Source organism: Diabrotica virgifera, chromosome 1 (assembly GCF_917563875.1).
Source record: "Diabrotica virgifera virgifera chromosome 1, PGI_DIABVI_V3a".
Classification (NCBI taxonomy): domain Eukaryota; kingdom Metazoa; phylum Arthropoda; class Insecta; order Coleoptera; family Chrysomelidae; genus Diabrotica; species Diabrotica virgifera.
The window spans coordinates 78,465,652-78,487,237 of NC_065443.1; the positions used below are offsets into that span (position 1 = coordinate 78,465,652).

The following is a 21,586-nucleotide window of genomic DNA, read 5'->3' on the forward strand; positions in this document are numbered from 1 at the left end:
ATCAGCAACAAAAAATCCATAAGAAACCGTTGAGTTTGTCCATCAGAATTGAAAAGGACACGGTGACCTCTATTTGGCGCCTAGACTATGGGGAGATATTTAACATAGGCCATTTCTAGAATTTTTTTCCAATTTTGCTAACTATTTATTGGTTTATTGGTATACTTATAATATTGATGTTTATTAAAGATACGAGGAAATACAGAATTGATCCTTGAAGTATACTGCTCGAGAAGAAAATGGATATCGTATAATTTATCTTTGTATTATACATCCTGAATTTAGAAATTTCTTCTACCCTGTTTATCGTGTATTTAGAATAATTAATAATAATTAAACATTCCATTTTTATTAGAATTAAAGATGACAATATTCGCTTATATAAATAATATTATTTAAAAATTACAGACTACTTTGAGTGAAACCAAGATTGATATTACTAAGGTGACAATAGGAATGTTAACATGGTTCCCAGAGTTGCACAAGGTCGCGTTACACAAACTGCAACTAACGAGTGTTCTGTTTTCCCTTGTTGCTATTGCTTTTTGGTCCTCGCAATATGTCGAAGCAGCGCATCGTCTTTCATATCTTGTTACATCGTTAACTGAAACATAAGTAAAATTTTATTAATATAAAGATTAAAGATAGGGACAAATCAAGGGATACAATTCCCGGTAAGTCCATCTAAGGATGTCACAGTTTTCCAGGTGGAAATAACGGTAATTGATTACTACGTTCACTTCTGTTCCGTTTCCAACATCACGGGTAGCAAGGCAGCGCTTAAGCATTCAATTCTGTAGAGGTCAATTCTAAGCTAGTATGGGATTGTGTGGGTGCATTAAATAAACTAGGAGACCTTAGCAAGGTTACGGTAGCCTGGGTACCGGGGCACGAGGGTCATCAGGGCAATGAAAAAGCAGATGAAATGGCTAAACAAGGCTCATCAATGGACCGCAGAATCATCCCTTCTGCGGAATTGTAACGGCGGTAATGAAAACGGCTTAAAGAATGTGGGTAGCTCACAAACCTTTGGAGTGGTGTAGGAATTCACCAGATTAAAAACAAGCGAAACAGTTCATTACAGAACATTCGCCAAAACTTACGGCAGACCTAATAAGCAAAGACAGGAAAACAGTTAAAGTCATAGTAGGTCTGCTAACAGGGCACTGTAAGCTGAATAGGCACTTGAAGCTGATGGGATTGTCAGATGATGATCTGTGCAGATTCTGTCACCTGAAAGAAGAAACAGCAGAGCACATTCTATGTCAGTCTGACAGTCTGGCAAATGTGCGGTTCTTTCCATTAGGAGAAGAAAATCTACCGGCAAAGAGCTATATGGAAGATTCAGTCTCGAAGCTATTAGATTTTCTAAAAAGAGTCAGGCTAGAGAATGTAATATAGGATTAGAGGACCACAATAGATCTAAAAAGGTCGCAGTGGAATAGGCTAAAAGGCCACCTCCTTTAATCTATCTATCTAGATTAATATTAGCACATAGCGGAGGTGTGACGTTTTTACGCACAAATTAATCTTAAAACATTCTAAATAAAGTGGCGACAATAACTCACGTTTTTATAACAGTGGAGATGAGGCCGTTTAGAAATAACCAATTCAATTTTTTTTCTATAAATACACTATTTTTGTCCTTTGACACTTTTTGTATTTACAGCTTCTGTACGGAATCCGAATAGGAGGTCGAAATGCAGCCATCTGCTTGCCGGATGAAACATTTTTTTTTATTAAATTTCATACATAGACAAACACGACCAGCATGGGTTGCCTATCAAAATCGTGTCACAGCTATCCTTAAGGGGGGGCCGTAGGGGTTGAAATCAACATTTTAAGCACATTTTTCTGATTTTTTTTTGAAAGTATGAGAGAATAATTTTATTTTTAAATTAAATAAACATATTAAGTATAATTCAAAGAATATTCAATAAAAAATTCAAGAAAAGATATTGAAAAATAAGCCAACGGTGGCAAATTTTTAAAGACACCTCAAAAAAACAATGAATTTTGCGGTGGACATCAGAATTTATCATTGGATCATGGTAGACAAAAAACTCAAAAAGATTTTATTAGCTTATAAATAGCTAGTTTCTCGAGGTAACAATTTAAATGATCTTTGACTTTTTAGTATCACTACTCAGAAGTTAAAACAACGAAATTTTTTAAAGAAAAAAGGGAGAAAATCAACATATTTATTATTGTTAAACAAAATATAAGCATAAACAAAAAATATCTCGACAGTGTTACCTCAAGGAATATCTAGAGAAAATATGTACAAAATACCAGGTGAGTTGGTCAAGTAGTTTTTGACTTAGAATGTCTACAGGCTTTGAAATAAGGAGTTTTGAGAAAAACGCTTTTAAAGTATTGTCAATTCTTTATTTTTAATTTTTTTTGTCTGTCAAATCGTAAAGTGATGCACACGAGAATATGTTTTTGAATCGCGGGATAATTTACAAAATAAAATGAGAACAGCTGTTGACAGTTTCTCACTACGCTCAAGCGCGCTGGCGCGAAGATGCTGAAAAGCGAATCGAAGGTAGGGAGATAGTGTTGAATATCCCTATCTTCGACTCGCTTTGCAGCAGGTTCGCGTCAGCTCGCTTGAACACGCTTGAACGTAATGAACAACGGTCAACAGCTGTTCTCATTTTCTTTTGTAAATTACTCCGCGATTTAAAAAGATATTCCGGTGTGCATCATTTTACGATTTGTCAGACAAAAAAGAAATTGAAAATAAAAGTTGATAATACTTTAAACGCTTTTTCATCAAAACTGCTTTTTTCAAAGGCTGTAGATATTGTAACTCAAAAACTACTTGACCGACTCACCTGGAATTTTGTATATATATTCTTTAGACATTCCTTGAGATATATTTTTTGTTTTATGCTTATTTTTTACTTAACAATAATAAATATGTTGATTTTCGCCCTTTTTGGTGCAAAAAATTTCGTTGTTTTGATTTCTGAGTGATACCAAAAAGTCAAATATCGTTATAACTAAAAAAACTCGACGGAGTTATCTCGATAAACATATAAGCTAGTAAAATCTTTTTGAATTTTTTGTTTACCATGCAGAGCCTATTTTACTTCAAATCAGGCCCGAGGCACTACACAATTTTCGGGCCCCTTAATATGATTTAATAGTAATAGTAACTTTTTTAAATGAAATAATTATTTAATAGCAATAGTTGCACCAGAAATTTAAATTTTTATTAACAATAAATAAAATTTATATTTAAACAATTAAACATTGTGACATATCGCATTTAAGATGAAGACACCTCTAGGTATATTTCGGCTATCAAAATAAATACAGATTTGAAGTTTTGCACAGTCATACAGGTTGAAGGTTCACATTTTTTTAAGATAGCAAATGAAATTTAAATTTTAATTGCAGCCTACTGCGAATCATCCAACAGAGTAACTTTTCTATATATTGCTTCGCGTTAGCGTTATCGGAAAAAGTTATTAGAAAAAGTACTTCCAAATCTTATTCTGACCCCACATACCAAATTGCACGACAAAATTCGCACTTTTCGCACAAATAATGAAAAAACTAAAAGTGCGAATTTTGTTATTAGTCCTGTCGCCAGGGGGGTACAACGGCCTCCTGTATTCAGATGGACTTACCCAAGTTTTTTTTATGTATTTTGACCTGTAGAACACGAATTTTTTGGGTAACAGTTGATCCGGATGTCGATAAGATTGTTATAAACCAAGAAAGTTGAGGAATCACATAACAGCGATTTCTCGCAAAACAAAACATTTTTTTGTATTTTTTGGGCCATTCTAACCAAAAAATGTTCCTACAAATTTTTTCGTAGGATGCATAGTTTTCAAGATAAACGCGGTTGAACTTTCAAAAAATCGAAAAATTGCAATTTTTAAACCCGAATAACTTTTGATTAAAAAATAAAATAGCAATTCTGCTTACCGCATTTGAAAGTTCAAGTCAAATTATATCGGTTTTAATTATTTGTATTGCTAAAAATTTATTATTTTATTGTTAAAAAAAGCTATAAACACCTAGTGCTTGAGTGATGTTTTTAATGATTTCTCATTTAAAATCGAACGAGTAGGTAGAAGAGGTAAAAGTGCAAGCGAGGCTATTTCTACGTAGCATGCATTAAAACGCATGTATTAGGCACGGGAAACACTATGTGTTTATAGCTTTTTTTAACAATCAAAAAATAAATTTTTAGCAATGCAAATATTCAAAACAGATATAATTTGACTCAAACTTTTAAAGGCGGTAAGCAGAATTGCTATTTTATTTCTTATTCAAAGGTTATTCGGGTTCAAAAATTGCAATTTTTCGATTTTTTGAAAGTTCAACCGTGTTTATCTCGAAAACTATGCATCCTACGAAAAAACTTGTAGGAACATTTTTTGGTTAGAATGACCCAAAAAATACAAAAAATGTTTTGTTTTGCGAGAAATCGCTGTTATGTAATTCCTCAACTTCTTTGTTTATAACAATCTTATCGACATCCGGATCAACTGTTACCCAAAAAATTCGTGTTCTACGGGCCAAAATACATAAAAAAAACTTGGGTAAGTCCATCTGAATTAAGAAGGCCGTTGTACCCCCCCTGGCGACAGGACTATATGAACAATATTTCAAATAACTTTTTTCCGATATCTCTAACGCCAAGCAAAATATCGAAAATTTACCCTGTTTTGTGGAGTCGCAGTAGGCTGCGTTTAAAATTTAAATTTCAGCCGAGTATCTTAAAAAATGTGAACATTCAACCTGTATGACCGTGCAAAAATTCAAATCTGTATTTATTTTGATAGCCAAAATATCGGGATGTCTTCATCTTAAATGCGCCACTTAAATGTCGTTTCCTTTTGTAAATAATTTGGTTGTTGAACCATAAAAGGATAGACCGTTCTTGGACAAAATTTTAATGGTTGCTATTTTTCGTTGAAGAACGTTTCTCTAATGTTCCTTTTCTTCTAAATAACTTTTTCTCATTAATGTTACAATTTGTCATCCTGCACTACTTCTCTTGACTAACGTACCGATTGATGAAATATGTTCAGGAAATCTTTCATGATGAATAACTGTCCTATTGATATCTTTCCAGTCATTATACCCATCGAAAGTTAGAAAAACAATAATTTTCGTGGAAATCAGTTTACAAACGTAACAATAAACACGGCTACATTTTTAGAACTGTACACTATCCACTCGCGAAAATCTTTTTCCCCCCCCATTAGCTTTCGTTTTATAAAAGATTGCATTTTGCAAATGCCTGGTTTTATTATTATCCAGTTGTGCAACACGTTTACTAATTTATTCAATATATTGATTCGGTTGATTATTTATAACATATTGTTGAATTGAAACTCTAGGTTTAAATGTTTTGGCCAATCCCCCCTATATCGCTAGGAAAAGAGTTATTGGCATTGTCGTTTTCTATAGGAGATGACGGAGATGTACTTGTGACAGGTGAAGTCGCTTGAAAATCAACAGTGGAGTCATCATTTAACATTTCCTGTTCGTAAAATGAAAGAAATTTGAAAATTTATTGTTATTGCAATAAAAAATGTTTTGGTGATCTTTCCGGGCCCCATTAAAATGCGGGCCCGAGGCAGGTGCCTCACGGGCCTAGTGGTAAAATAGGCCCTGTTACCATGATCCAATGATAAGTTCGGATGTCCACCACAAAATCCATTTGTTTTTTCGAGGTGTCTTTAAAAATTTGCCACCGGTGGCTTATTTTTTAATATTATTCCTTGAATTTTTTTTAAGTATTCTTTGAATTATACTGAATACGCTTATTTAATTTAAAAATAAAATAATTTTGTCATACTTTAAAAAAAATTCACAAAAATGTGCTTGAAATGTTGATTTCAACCCCTACGTCCCCCCTTAAGGATAGCTATGCTGGTCGTGTTTGTCGATGTATGAAATTTAATAAAAAATGTTTCATCCGGCAAGCGGATGGGTATATTTCGACCTCCTATTCGGATCTTAGACTATTAGTATGGTATAGTTAGACCCAAACCCAGACATCCAAAGTGAAAGTTATCCTCCAACACCAAATTGTTCTATATGGTCCACATAATGTTCAGAAAAAAGTCACACCATTTTGAGCGTCGGGTTTGGGGGGGAGAGGGGGGAGAAATCTGCAAATTCCTAGTTTTTTACGTTTTTCGTCAATATTTCTAAAACTCAGCGGTTTAGCATGAACAACCCTCTACACAAAATTGTTCTACATTAAATTTGAAATAAAAAAGGCCCTATGCATAACCCTTCTAAAATGAACGGTTCCAAAGTTACGGAGGTAGTATAGTATAATTGGTCAAAAAAAAGGCCTAACCCAGACATCCAAAGTAAAAGTTACACTTCAACACCAAATTGTTCTATATGGTCCACATATTGCTCAGTAAAAAGTTACACCATTTTGAGCGTCCGGTTTGGAGGGGGGGAGATGGGGGAGAAGTCGGTAAATTAGTAGTTTTTTACGTTTCTCGTCAATATTTCTAAAACTATGCTTTAGCATAAGGAATGTTCTATAGAAAAATGTTCTACATAAAATTTAAACCAAAAAGGGTTCATACATAATTGTTATAAAATCAACGGTTCCAGAGTTACGGAGGGTGAAAAGTGGAGGTTTTCGATACTTTTTATATTTACCGATTTATCCCCCCTCTCCCCCCCAAACCCGACGCTCAAAATGGTGTGACTTTTTTCTGAACATTATGTGGACCATATAGAACAATTTGGTGTTGGAGGATAACTTTCACTTTGGATGTCTGGGTTTTTGGTATAGTTATATCATAATTATTGCTCAAAAAATATAAAAAGTATCGAAAACCTCGACTTTTCACCCTCCGTAACTCTGGAACCGTTGATTTTATAACAATTATGTATAGAACATTTTTTGTTTTAAATGTCATGTAGAATATTTTGGTATATAACATTGTTTACGCCAAAGCATAGTTTTAGAAATATTGACGAAAAACGTAAAAAAACTACTAATTTACCGGCTTCTCTCCCATCTCCCTCCCAAACCGGACGCTCAAAATGGTGTAACTTTTTACTAAACAATATGTGGACCATATAGAACAATTTGGTGTTGAAGGATAACTTTCACTTTGGATGTCTGGGTTATGCCAGCATTTGGATCAACTATACTATACTATATTATAACAGCTTCAAAACTGCATAAAACGTATCGAAACGCAATAGAATAAAAGGTTCAGAAATTTAACGCAGTAAACCTCTGGTAAGAGTTTAATAGAAACAAAAGAATAGAAATAATAAAAAGACTACTTATAATTAAAGTAATATATTATAAGGTTCTATAACTCCTAAGTGAAGCATAGAGCTTCAGTTAAAACGCGCCATCGGGTTCTATTTTGCGCTAAGACCTTCACCTGATTCCAAGACTTTCCTTGACCTCTAATCTCGTTCATGATGGATCTTCTCCAAGTTTGTGCTGGGCGACTTCTTTTTCTTTTTCCTTAAGGGTTTCACTCTAGGACAGTCTTTGCAATACTGGAACTATTTTTTCGGATTGTATGACCGATCCAATCCCACTTTCTGGACTTTATTTAATTTTCTACCCTCTTTTGTTGGGTCAGATGTAGTAGATCTTCGTTTTTGATGGTGTTAGGCCGGAAAATACGAACAATTCTTCGTAAAAATTTGTTAACAAAGACCTGCAGTTTTTCTGTAAGGGTTTTTCCCACTTTCCAGGTTTCACATCCGTAGACTAGAACAGACATGACATTTAACTGGAATATTCGGATCTTTGTCATTGTCGTATAAACTCGCAAAAAAGTAGTTACTCCAAACAGGGTTAAGCATGCTGAATGCTTGTCGTATCCTTATAAGAATATCGTCTTCTGTACCTCCGTGTTCTATTATGACACTTCCAACCTACGTAAAGTTTTCCACATTTTTAATCTGCATATTGTCAATAATTAAAGTAATAGGCTGTGCGTAAGATTTGTCTTGAATAGGCATTATCGATATAATTATGAAAACAAGAGATAATAAAAAAATAAAATATATTTGAATAAGAGATAGGATTACTGTTAATTGATTCGATATTTTTTATTTGTAACTATTGCCTTTACCTTTACTAATCAGTCTTCTATTTTGTAAATTTTTGTAAATATAATGAATATATTATTATATACCTTTCCAGACAGTTTTACCGCAGGAAAAACCAGTTGTGCAGTTTTCATGAAGGACTGATGTAAAGTTTTTTTCACAACCTATCCCAGCATTGGCTTCACATTGGTAGCATTCAAGTGCGTAACCTAAAAATAAAAAAATGTTATTTGCTTGTATACATAGGCATAAATAAGAAGCTTAACCAAAACAAGAATGATCAGATCTAACCGAGCAACTACTGTAACTTAAAAAAAGAAACATAGTTCAATTTTAAAGATTTCTTTCAGTACCTCATTTCTTTTTAATATATGTGTACCAGATAGAGACAAAAAATTGTATGGCCGTGATTATTTCTTAAATAAAATCAACACAATTCATCGTCTAAATACACACACCGGCACAATTAACCGCCCATCTATATATTTCTTTCAATTTGCAGAAATTGTCAATCCTGGATAACATTTTATGAAATATACGGTGAAAAGTACCTTTGAGGGAAAGAAAACAAAAAAAAAAAAAACAGAAAAACGTATTAAAAAAAATTCGTCCTTAACAATGCTTAAAAATCTTCGAAGAAAATTCAAACAAACACAATATTGAAAATCGTAGTCTAATGTTAAAAAAATACAAGTATTAATATTGGGTGTTCGAACGGACATCTTGGATTTTAAAGCACCCTATGTAACGCACAGCTGGCACAGCTGAATGTGGCTGCATTTTTATGTTTGTGCATCACAGTGTTGCCATGCTGTTTTCTATATATTTCTTTCATAATTTCAATCAATGTTAAATATACCTACAAGAATAATAGAATAATAACATTTACTTCTCCGTCATTACACTAGGTATAATGATAATTGAGGTGTCAAATTGAAGCTTATAATCCAAGGATAGTACTAAAGGTAAGAAATTAGACCTAGGTTGTCTGTCCGTCTGTCTGTCTGACCGCGAATATAACTCCTCCGTTACTATACCAGGTAGAATGACAAATGAGGTGTCAAATGAAAGCTTATAATACAAGGATCGTACTAAAGGTGAGAAATTTGACATAGGCTGTCTGTCCGTCCGACCGCGAATATAACTCCTTCGTCACTATACCAGGTAGAATGATAAATGAGGTGTCAAATGAAAGCATATAATACAAGGATGGTACTAAAGGTGAGAAATATGATATAGGCTGTCTGTCTGTCAGCCGGTCCGTCCAACCACGAATATAACTCATCCGTCACTATAGCAGGTAGAATGTCAAATGAGGTGTCAAATGAAAGCTTATAATACGAGGATCGTACTAAAGGTGAGAAATTTGACATAGGCTGTCTGTGCGTCTGTCCGTCCGACCGCGAATATAACTCCTTCGTCACTATACCAGGTAGAATGATAAATGAGGTGTCAAATGAAAGCATATAATACAAGGATGGTACTAAAGGTGAGAAATATGATATAGGCTGTCTGTCTGTCAGCCGGTCCGTCCAACCACGAATATAACTCATCCGTCACTATAGCAGGTAGAATGTCAAATGAGGTGTCAAATGAAAGCTTATAATACGAGGATCGTACTAAAGGTGAGAAATTTGACATAGGCTGTCTGTGCGTCTGTCCGTCCGACCGCGAATATAACTCCTTCGTCACTATACCAGGTAGAATGACAAATGAGGTGTCAAATGAAAGCTTATAATACAAGGATGGTACTAAAGATGAGAAGTTTGACATAGGCTGTCTGTCCGTCTGTCCGTCCGACCGCGAGTATAACTCATCCGTCACTATACCAGGTAGAATGACAAATGAGGTGTCAACTGAAAGTTTATAATCCAAGGATAGTAGTAAAGGTGAGAAATTAGACCTAGGTTGTCTGTCCGTCTGTCTGTCTGTCCGCGAATATAACTCCTCCGTCACTATAGCAGGTCGGACGGACAGGCGAACAGACAGCCTATGTCAAACTTCACATCTTTAGTACCATCCTTGGATTATAAGCTTTCATTTGACACCTCATTTGTCATTCTACCTGGTATAATGACGAAGGAGTTGAGTTTGCAAACAGACAGACAAGACGGACGGACGGACAGACGGACGTGGACAATTCAATGTTTTCACATTTTTTCAAAATTGGTGAAAACAACAACATAATAAACTTTACTTAATTGGTGTTTCAAAACTACTTACTTTTAACACATTAGGTACACAATACAATATTACAAGGTTTCTAGCAAGTTAAACGTCACAATGATTTAAAATAATCAAGTAAAAATCTATATATACATAACATATTAGAACATACCTAAAATACACAAAAATGATACATTTCACACACAAATATAATATCACAAAAAATTGTAACGTGATAGTATGAAAAAATAGAGGATACGGCAACGGTGTTACATGTGACGGTCGGCCCGGGTCGGCTTCAATGCCAATATCTACACAGACATATATTAGGGTGCTTTAAAATCCAAGATGTCCGTTCGAACTTTGGTACTAATGGTAAAACTTCCAACTTTATAGAATATACCAGGAACCAGATATCATAAAAAACATTAACATTTTGTCATCTTAGGTAGGTTAGTGTGACGTCTAAGGTAGGTAGGACATGTAATGTAATGCGGATGGAACAAACTGACCCAGCTACAAAAACGCTTCTTGATAGACCCATTGGTCAGAGAAGAAGAGGAAGACTCAGTACAAGGTTTCTTGATAACATCAATGAAGACATGAGAAATATGGGAATACTTGCTTTGCGGAGGAAGGCGATTGATAAGGACGGCCGGAGAAAAATTCTTGAGGAGGCTAGGACCCAAACAGATTTGTAACGCCAGAATGATGATGATAAGTATTCAATTCTAGACAAATTTATTTGTATTTACTTTTTAAACAAGTCATCTAATCATTATTCCTTTATCCTCTAATCTTACTTCGCCTTTTTCAAGATTTCTGCCAGCAGAAATATTTCTCCATATCAGGCATGTTATTATTTTTTAGTTTCTTTATAACTTAGTTCTTTTACTTCTTCTGCTGTTGCGTGTTGTTATGTATTCTTGTTTTTTTCTTTGTGTTTATATTATTGTTATTTGTTATATATGTGGTTTTATATGTCTTTGAAATGTTTTGAAGATCAGTTTATTTCATCTGCTACACCCCCAAAAGTAACCGTTGTGTAAAATTCTATAAAAATTTGAATAAAGCTTTGATGCCCCTCTTCTTTTTTTTTAACTTTCTCTGCTTCTAAAATTGTCTGCTATTATTTCTAACTGTTTTCCTTTTCTATGTCCTTTTTTGTTTAAATATTTGTTTATCAGGTCCAATTTAATAGGCAGTATACATTTATCAGGCTATATAAATTTAAAACGTAGTTATATAGATGCATTTTCGGATTAGATATTATAATACAAGAATAAAAAACCGCTGAAAGCCGTAAAAATGAGTGGCGCATACAATATTCCAGTTACAAAAGATCTGATATGAATATAACGTGTCGCGAAAATCTATTTTCATTTTGATGCAAAACAAAATTCTAGTTTTATTTTAAAAGATTTTTTCATAATATTTGCCCAATTTGAAGTAAAACGCGCCACAAAAGAGTAACTTTGATACAGTTTGACTTTTGAAACTCTTTTGTGAAGCGTTTACTTAAAATTTAGCAAATATTATGAAAAAATCTTTTAAAATAAAACTAGAATTTTGTTTTGCATCAAGATGAAAATACATTTTCGCGCCACGTAATATTCATATCAGATCTTTTGCAGCTGGAATATTGTATGCGCCACTCATTTTTACGGCGTTTAGCGGTTTTTTATTCTTGTATCAGGAGTTCTTCAAAGTTACTTATAAATTAAATGTATAAAGTAGAATTCAATGTTTCTCGATTACACGTTAAGCTTTATAAATGGTCGCCTTTGTCGCATTATCTCACAAATGATCTAGTGTCCATCGAATGTACACTAGATTTTTTTTCTATTCGAAATAGATTGAAAAAAATATTAGGATGGCCGGTAAATGAACTCGGATTGCCCGTTGCCAGATCAAATTAGCGTCGTAACCACTACAACTACATAAACCATTTAGGGAATAATCGTTAATTGGATTATACTTTTGTAGCTTAATAACTTCTAAACGGCTTAACCGATTTTGTTCACTAAACATGAGTTTGAAACGTATTGGCAAGTAGTATATTATGCATCTAAGGTCAAGTATGATAACGGAAGCTATTATAGGAATTATTGAGCTTGAAAAACCGTTTTTCTCAAAAGAAATATATTTGATCATACTTATGAAGCCTATAACTTAAAAATTCGAATTTTCCCGGATATAAGGTATACACCGTTAGATTCGTCTAGAGTCCTACAAACGCTGAGTTATGAGTAGTCTAACTCACAAACTACACCGTTTTTGAATCGGCCCTCACCCCCTCTTCAAACACAGAAAAAAAATTCAGATCGGTTTAACTTTTCCACACACATACAATACATACATATCCACAAACATTTTCCCTTTTTTAAATAAAAATTGACTCATATTTCTGAGCTCGGTAACTTTTGAACGGTATAACCGATTTTCAAAATTAGACATGCGTTGGTAAGGTAATGATCGCCTCTATTAGAAGCCGCAAAGGTCGGAGTTAAATTTTCGAAGTTTTTGGGAGTTTTGGGGACGAGAACGAAAAACAGACCCTAAATAGGAAGGGCCCTAAAATCCACACCCTTGGACCGAAATGGATGGTTGACATATGAATGGATGAGTCTTTTCCTGAACTTTAAGATGGGAGTTGGCCCAATTTTCAATTCAGTCAGATTTAGAAAATCGAAAATTTCGTGTATATATACTTAGTGTCGCGTGTAGGGGGTGTAAGTGTGCGCCACTGGCGAGAACTGCCGTTCTCTGGTAATGTAAACAATACCAAATTATTAGGTTTACAAGGAAGAAGAGAAAGCTGAAATACCTTGGTCATCGGATGATGCATAACAAATATCGTCACCAGCAACTTGTCCTTCAAGTAAAAGTGGGTAGCAGAAGCGGCCTAGGGAAAAAGAGGAAGGAACTCATGAATGCCAAACATAAGTAAGTGGTTTGACCTGACATATGTAGAGCTCCTTAGCCCAGTCTCTAATAAAATTCGGCTCATAATCTTAATAGCAAACGGACGCAATGGATAAGAAGATAGAAGACAATTGTTTCTAATTACACAGTTTTTAAATGAAAAAATTATATTTCGTGCTATAGAGGCTACAGGTAAAATAAAACTCATTCCTTATGTATCACCTTATATTATAATACATAGTGAATTTCCGATGTTTGAAGGTTAAAAGTAAATATTGCACACTTATCTGTTTAAAAAATATAAATTAATATTCCCTGTGTTCTATTTGTGTTATCAACATATTTACTATTCATAATCATATCGACCATAGTACCTAATATTTGCTTTCTGTAATACTTAAAAGTTTATCCGGTAAAACACGAAGCATTCTCATTTTTACAAATACAGAAAGGCTAGACTAAATCTTAAATTTTGTTCTACATCAACGGTTCTCAATTTGTGGGACGCAGCCATAGCCGTAATAAGAATAGACAAGGTAAGGTATGGGCCGCTCTGTGCATCGAGGTGTAACGAGAATATCAAGGACGTCATTAGTCAATATTCACTTTGCGTGGTCTAGTCATCTTTTTCCGCCACATGTGCGAGATCGCTTAGTAAAAAGAGATAGATAGACCATCGATGGACATAACGCGTTACACTATTTGGCTGAGTATGCCTTGTCTATCCTTATTATGTCTATGGACGTAGCACCCTAGAGGGGAGCAATAAAATAAAAAGTAAAGGGCTCCAAAAGCATAAAAATATGATAATTACTACATGGATAATAAAAAGAATTCTTCACAGAAAGAAAAGTAAAATGGCATTAATAAGTAGGTACTATTTAATTATTATAAATATGATTGTATCAGTAGGTGGGTAGGTACTGTCTAACAGGGCCCCCGTAACCGGGCGTGCAACGCGTGCGGCGCACGCGGGCGTAATCCCAAAGGGGCGCCAAGGCGCCAAACCGAAGGTTTGGTAAATAAGAAATATTTATTTTAAATGAGATTATCATTTTTTATATACAATTTTAATTATTTCATGAACAGCTAGAGAAATCTCAAAAATCAAATATTGTGTTATTACCTACTGAAAAAATAATTATTCCCGTCCTGAAATGTTGAACTTACCCCGTCAAAAATATATTACATTTTGTTGTTCCTTCCTAATTTTTTTCTTTGAAGCAGATTGAATTACGCTTGGCATACCATCCAATCGATTTTATGTTGTAAACTAAAGCGACACTCAAAATAGTGAAATAAACATCAAATCACACTCATTGATGCGTAGAACCATAAATTAACACCCATAAAACGCAACTTAGCAGTTTTACTTCAACAAAAACACAACTTGCTGGATCAAGCAGTTTTACTCGTAAAAAGTGAAGTTTCTCAAATTACAGATACCCAACGCCATTTTCATTTATTACGAATAATGCGATACCTCTTTTATTGTTATTGATTAATTAATGAATAATAATAAAAGAGTTATCACATTATTTTTAATAAATGAAAAGAGCGTTGTTGAAAAGTACAATTAATGTACGATAAAAAGTTCTTTCTAAAAAGCTTTACATGGTCTAAAATCTAAGATGCAACAATCAAATCCTATCAATTTTTTTCAATTTTATATGTGATACATTATGTAAAAAAGTATGCGTTTCGATCAAAAGTAATGTGCCTTTCTAGATCAGAATATATTTCAATTAGAGGGATGTAATTGCATATAGAAACATGGTTTTTAATGCTGAACAACTTTTCATAATAACCTGTCAATATTGTGAAAACTAAACGTACTTTGCTCTTGGCCGAAATTCATATTTTTTGACATACCTCGTATAAGATTCATAAAATTCGATATTTGATGGTTGCATTCTAAGTTCTAGACAATGCAGAACTTTTTCTCGTAAAATGATCTAATAATAAAACGTCTTCCCATATGGTTCCTAGTTATGTAGACATCCTGTATAAATGTGTTTGAAAACTTTGAAATGACAAAATATTGTTTATTTACTTAAATGTATATTTTTAATTTAATATGCAGGGTGCTTCATTAATGTTGCAAAAAATTTAAGAGGAAAGGCGCAAAATCTCGCCCGTCAAAATTTTCAATGTGTTTTAAATGTATTCTTTTTTTCGAATCCTGAGACAACTAATAAGTATTTTTAAAAAATTTAAACGCAGAATGACAATAACGTTATTGCCGGGGGCTGACAGTGCCTTAAAATAAATAAAAAGTTTTTTTTTGAATTAAATGTTTGCAATTGTTAAAAATCTTAAATTTTCTCTTTTATTTTCACCCCTGCAACTTATTAAAATAAACATTATAGAAGTTTTCAGGGACTTTCGGCCTCAGTAATAATGTAGTCTTTCATTCTGAGTTTAAATTTTTCAAAAATATTTGTTAGTTTACATATAGTAAATTTAAAGGGCACTGAAATATGTGCCGCACGCGGGCGCTAATCAGCCTTGCGGGGGTCCTGCTGTCTAATACCGAATGAAACTAAAAAATGCTATAAATAAACTCATCAGTAGATGCTAAATTAAAAATTAAAAAAGAGGTACTCCTCTGAACATAATATAGCAAATATTCTCCAACACCTTGTACATATGTTTAAGTACGTCTAAGTTCACTAGGAAGAGGAAGAAATGCTAGAGGAATGGTGCACTGGAATCATTCTGTCCACTGTACCAAATGGGAGATTTGTTGGAATGTAAAAATTACAGGGGTATACCTCTTTTGAACACAATATACCAAATATTCTCCAACACCTTGTTCAGCCGTTTAAGTACGTACGTGTGAAAGAACTCCTCGCTGAATATTAAAGCTGTAGAGACAGTGATAGCGAAGGAAGGAACATCGAAACGGGATATTCAGCAGACAATACAACTGGACCGAAATGATAGTAAGACAATGGGAATCAGTGGCATAAGACCGACAAACATGGAAGGCAATAGTAAATGCGGTAAAGACTCACGAGGAGTTGTAACGCCATTAGTGATGATGATGAGTGACAACACACATTATTGAAAAAGTGATACCTGCCTTTTCTTGACTCTATAGTTTGAGAATCAATATTTAGATATTATACTCTCAAATTTTTGCTTATTTTCCATTTGTTACTTATGATAATGGTGGGTCACGTGCTACAAGAGTAATTGACTCATACACAATAGATAGGTGACATAAATAAGAAAAAAGATATTTGTTAAATTTTTTCTATAGTACATAGTTATAATTTCAAGAATATTGATTTTAGAGAAAACTGTCTCAACAATATAATCTCAAGAATAATGATTTTAGAGAGAACTGTCAAGAATGATTTTTTTTAGAATGGTTAAAAATATCTAAAAAAACTAAAACTATTTAAATATAAAAATAAACATGTTAAATAAGTTTAAATTATTAAATCTTGCTAATGACTTACCTACGGGTAGATTTTGAGCAACAACAAACAAAACAAAAATCGACAAAAAAACACAAAAACTGGTGGATTTCATTATGGACATTTTTTGTAATCGTCTGAAGTACCGATTTACTCTAATACCTATCTTGGAATGAATCCTATTGTACAATCATTATTATACATAAGTATGAGCTGATAAGGATTTTAAAACAAATATGCGGTGTGGAATATCCGTTATATATTACCAAGATTGCGGTAAAAAATGATGTACATCTTGGAAGTGGTTTTAAAAATTTTGTTCAGCAAAATATGATATTTCATGGTAAATGTATCCAAAAGTTAAAATTTTTATTTACAAAATATACAGTGCGCTGGAATAAGTGTTACCCCCCCTTATTAACTTATTTATTTTTAGCACATAAGCAAAACGCTCGGACAGGTCGATTCTTAAAATAATCATAGTATATTATAGCATCAATGTTTCGAATTTTACGCGATACCTCTTCAGATGACAAGCATAACTTTGATTTTTTTAAATGGGAAAGTACATCATAATAACACCTCATTTAAAAGCTTTTGAAATACTGATTACAAACATGTATACAGTGCTAGTCAAAAGTCCGTACCCCCCCTCGTAACTTTTGAACGGTTATACTTATAATAGTGAAATTTGGAGGAAGGAAATGAACTGACGTATGCTTCTTAACTAGTCATGACAGGTGACGTAAAAGTGACAGATGACTTTACAGCGCCACTGTGACAGATAATTTTAAATGGTACCCTATGGTAAGCGATACCTCGTTTGATAGGTATTGAAAATACCCATTCAGCTATACTAATTTTGTTTGAGTTTAAACTCATTTGTATGAATAAATGAAATAATATAAAATTGTAGTTTCGCATTTAATTAATAAAAATTCAAACCTCCGCCTATGGTTACTTGTCAAAAAGGTTGACGTTGACGTAAAAACTACTAGAGAGCTGAAAAATGTCAACTTTTTTGACAAAATAACCATGGGCGGACATTTTAATTTTTAATAATTAAATGCGAAACTACAAAGTTATATTTATTTCATTTATTCACCAAAATCAAAATCAAATTAAACCCAAAAAAATTAGTATGACTGAATAGGTTTTATCAATACCTTTCAAATGAGGTGTCACTTGCCATAAGGTCCCATTTAAAATGATCTGTCACAGTGGCGCTGTAAAGTCATCTGTCACTATTACGTCACCTGTCATGACTAGTTAAGAAGCGTACGTCCGTTTATTTCCTCCCTCCAAATTTCACTATTATATGTATAACCGTTCAAAAGATACGAGGGGGGTACGGACTTTTGACTAGCACTGTATACTTTAATCCTGTTTGAGAGCGTAGGTGCAAAATTTCGGTCGAATTCTTTCTAAATGTAATAATTTTTTATCGAATCCTGAAAAAACTAATAAATATTTTTGAAAATTCATTTATTTTAATAAGTCACAGGGGTGAAAAAGAGAAAAAGTCTGATTTTTAATTTCAAATATATCATTTAAAAGAAACTTTTTGTTTATTCGTAGGGACTGTCAGCCCTCGGTAATAACGTAATCTATGATTCTGCGTTTAAATTTTTTAAAAATATTTTGAAATATTTCAAACAAAAATGCTACTAAAGCTCTAAAAATCATACAAACAAGCTGAATTTTGCTGAGAATCTCAATTTTGAGATCGTAAAAAAGATGCAAAAAAGTTTGCCACTCCTATCCCCGAGCTTTCTCTTAAAACGAAAAATATCGATTTACTAAGAATCTGTACGTCGGCGTCGAGTAGAAAAAATGGTTCAAATAAGAAATGTAGCTGAGATCATTTTGAACAAAAATGTTTATTAGCACTTTTTGTGTAGAATAAAAATAGAAAAAAATGAAAAAATTAACGTTATAAATGAAAAACACTGACAATGCAGTGGCGTAACTAGTCTGACTGCGCTCCAATAGTATTCCCCGTGCCCCTATTCGTAGACTCATTCTCCCCCACATAACCTCCAACGAAACTAACAACGACATTTCTCCGTACTTCCACACTTCCTGGATACTACTTCACTACACACGACATTGTACAAGCTCTATCCAATTAGAGAAAGTGATTTTAAAGTTAATTATTAAAAAAATTATTATTCAAAAAATTAATTGAAATAAAAATTAAGTTACTAAACATTTACAAACACAATTAAAATAACTTAAGTAAGGATCACATTCTTCTTCTTCTTAAGGTCCCTCTCCATTGCTGAAGGTTAGCTATAACTACAGCAAATTGCTCTCTATCTTGAGCGGTTTTTAGTATCGAATGTGTGTCCATGACTGTCCAATCTCTTACGTTCTTCAGCCAGGAGCATTTTCTTCTTCCTGCACCTCTTCTTCCTTCCACTTTCCCTACCATTATGAGTCGTAAAAATTGTACTTTTTTCCTCTGTAAATATGTCCTAGATAACTCGTTTTTCTGTTTTTTTACAATATTTAGGATTTCTCTCTCAGTCCCTATTCTTCTCAGCACCTCGTTGTTGGTCACCTGCTCTGTCCAAGAGATCTTCAGCATGCTTCGAAAAACCTACATATCAAAGGCTTCTTTCTATACGCCTCATACTTGTAATTCCGTGAGTCCATGTTTCCACTCCATATAGCAATATGGAGTAAATTAATGTTTTTACAAATTGGTATCGGATATCCAACGATAAGGTAGAGTTTATAAGGAATTTTTTCATTCTGTGAAAAGCGGACCTAGCATACTCTATGCATGCAAGTAATTTCTATCTCGTGCTCTAGATCGTTTGTTATCCAGCAACCAAGATACTGGAATCTTTGTACGGGTTCTATCTGTTTGTTATAGATAAAAATATTAATGACGACATTTGGTGCACGTGTAACAGCCATTACTTTGGTTTTATTTGTGTTTATATTCAGCCCCAAGCTATCTCCCTCTCTGGTTATGACATTCAAAAGTCGTTGCAAACCCTCAGCACTGTCCGCAAGAATAACGGTGCCGTCTGCGTATCTTAAGTTGTTTACGTATTCTCCGTTGATTTTTATTCCTTCTCCAATATTTTCGAGGGCTTTTTCAAAAATCTTTTCGGAATATTAGTTCAGAGAAATAAGGAAAAAAATATCGTGTTGGTGACACAACCCCCTCCAGGCCGAAACCAAATTTTTTGAGTAGTATGGACATCTATAATAATAACCTACATATATGTTTCCTGCAGCCGATTTTGATGATATACATAGTCATAAACAAATGAAGATCAAAAAACGGCAAATTTTCGCTTTTCTCGTCTATTACCAAAAAGTTAAGCATTTCAAACAAATTTGAGAGAGTAAGAAACTTATAACTCGTATAAAAAACTTAATTATAGCGTTCGCTGAATATGTATGTCTATCCTTATTGGTTGCTTACAAAATTGCAAAATAAATCATAAATTTTGAGTTTTTATAAATATTCATAACTTATGCAAAAATTAACTTAGCACCTTCTTATTACACGGAATGCTGAGACTTTTGGAATCATACCCTAAATGGGTACCCCCCGTTAAGATAGGCAAAATGCCCTCACTCTCAGAATTCAATTTTTTTACGTTCTGTGCAATTAAGAAATGAGATAACGCGGTTTTTTTACTCGCCACCCCCTTACTCCTCCCCCCACAGCCAAAAACGTAGATTTTAGATTTATTTTTTTTTAGTTGGGTTGTAATTGATTTAAAAATTTCAAAAAATTCACACATGTAGCTGAGGCTTTTACAAAACATGTCCATTTTTTATGGACCCTTAGATCGAGTGTACATCACCTCAAATTTTTCTTAAACTTTTTTAAAACCTATAACTTTTTTTTGGAGGGGGCTGCAGGTCCAATTTTTTTTTGAATTTTGTGTATTCTATCAAAAGCTATCTCTCTGATTTTTTTCAGTTTTTTCCGTCAGGTGCGCCATCTTGAAAAATCCGGAAAACTGTTTTTTTATGGGGTTTTTAGGGATTTTCTCCATTTTATAGACTGCAACATAGATCAACTCAAGGTTTTTTTAATAGATTATGTATAATTTGAAATAATTGAGTATTTTAGGATTATCAAAAATTGGGCAAAACACCTTTAAACCCCCAAAAACCATGTTTTTTTTAAGTTATGTAAGGGTTTTTGCGGGCTTAATGATATTTTTTGAGATCGATACATAATATTTTTTTTCATTTTTTTACGTTATATGTGATTAAAAAATAAGACTAATCACATTTTTAGCCCACCACCCCTTCCCCTGCCCCCACAAAAACGTCAATTTTTCTATTTTTTTTTGTTTAAAGTTGCAATTAATTTAAAATTTTTATGAGGCTTCTACAAAACATACCTCCGTGTAGGTCGAGTGTACAATACATATAACCTCAAAATTCCTTTTTAATTTTTTTAAAACGTATTTTTGACTTCCAATCGGTATTTTTTTAAAACGTCCAATGAATATTGTACATCTCTCTCTCGCGGACGGCCGCTTCAATACATGCTTAGCGCTCACTTTTAATTATTAAAAATAATAGTTAGTAATAAAATAATGACAAAAATTTCTTTAGGCTATTGCAGGGGGGGCTTTAAACTTTGAGTTGGTAACTTTATGACTTTCATAATAATAATTTTTAATCGAGTTATTTAGCCTTGAAAATGGCCATTTTCGCGTTTTTCAAATTTGAAATTGCATGTAACTCCACAACAGTCAATTTTATAGAAAAATCACAAGATACCTTTTTTGCTCAGCTTGATCCAGAGAATCTAAAACAAATTTGTCCGAAGTGAAAAAATTGATTTTTTGAATTCGTTTAAAAAAATGTTTAAACAACTTTCCGACCGCGGTACTGCCTGGCACCTTGTGGATTTGTTATAAGGACCTGTTTTTGAGTAAGTTTGTGTAAAAAAATTAATCGGAATAATTTACCTAACGGGACAAGCATACAGCGTGGCTATTTGC

The 21,586-nt window shown here is 33.5% G+C and overlaps 1 protein-coding gene across 1 annotated transcript; it reads right to left on the reverse strand.

The window, feature by feature from the left end:
* Positions 1-327: 327 nt before the first annotated feature.
* On the reverse strand, positions 328-16,808 carry LOC114349392 (uncharacterized). The gene is made up of 3 exons (XM_028299748.2): positions 16,641-16,808; positions 8,169-8,291; positions 328-604 (listed from the first exon to the last, which is right to left on the reverse strand). Exons 1-3 carry the CDS (start codon positions 16,720-16,722, stop codon positions 396-398), a joined length of 414 nt encoding a protein of 137 aa, XP_028155549.1. The 5' UTR covers positions 16,723-16,808; the 3' UTR covers positions 328-395.
* Between the last annotated feature and the right edge of the window lie 4,778 nt (positions 16,809-21,586).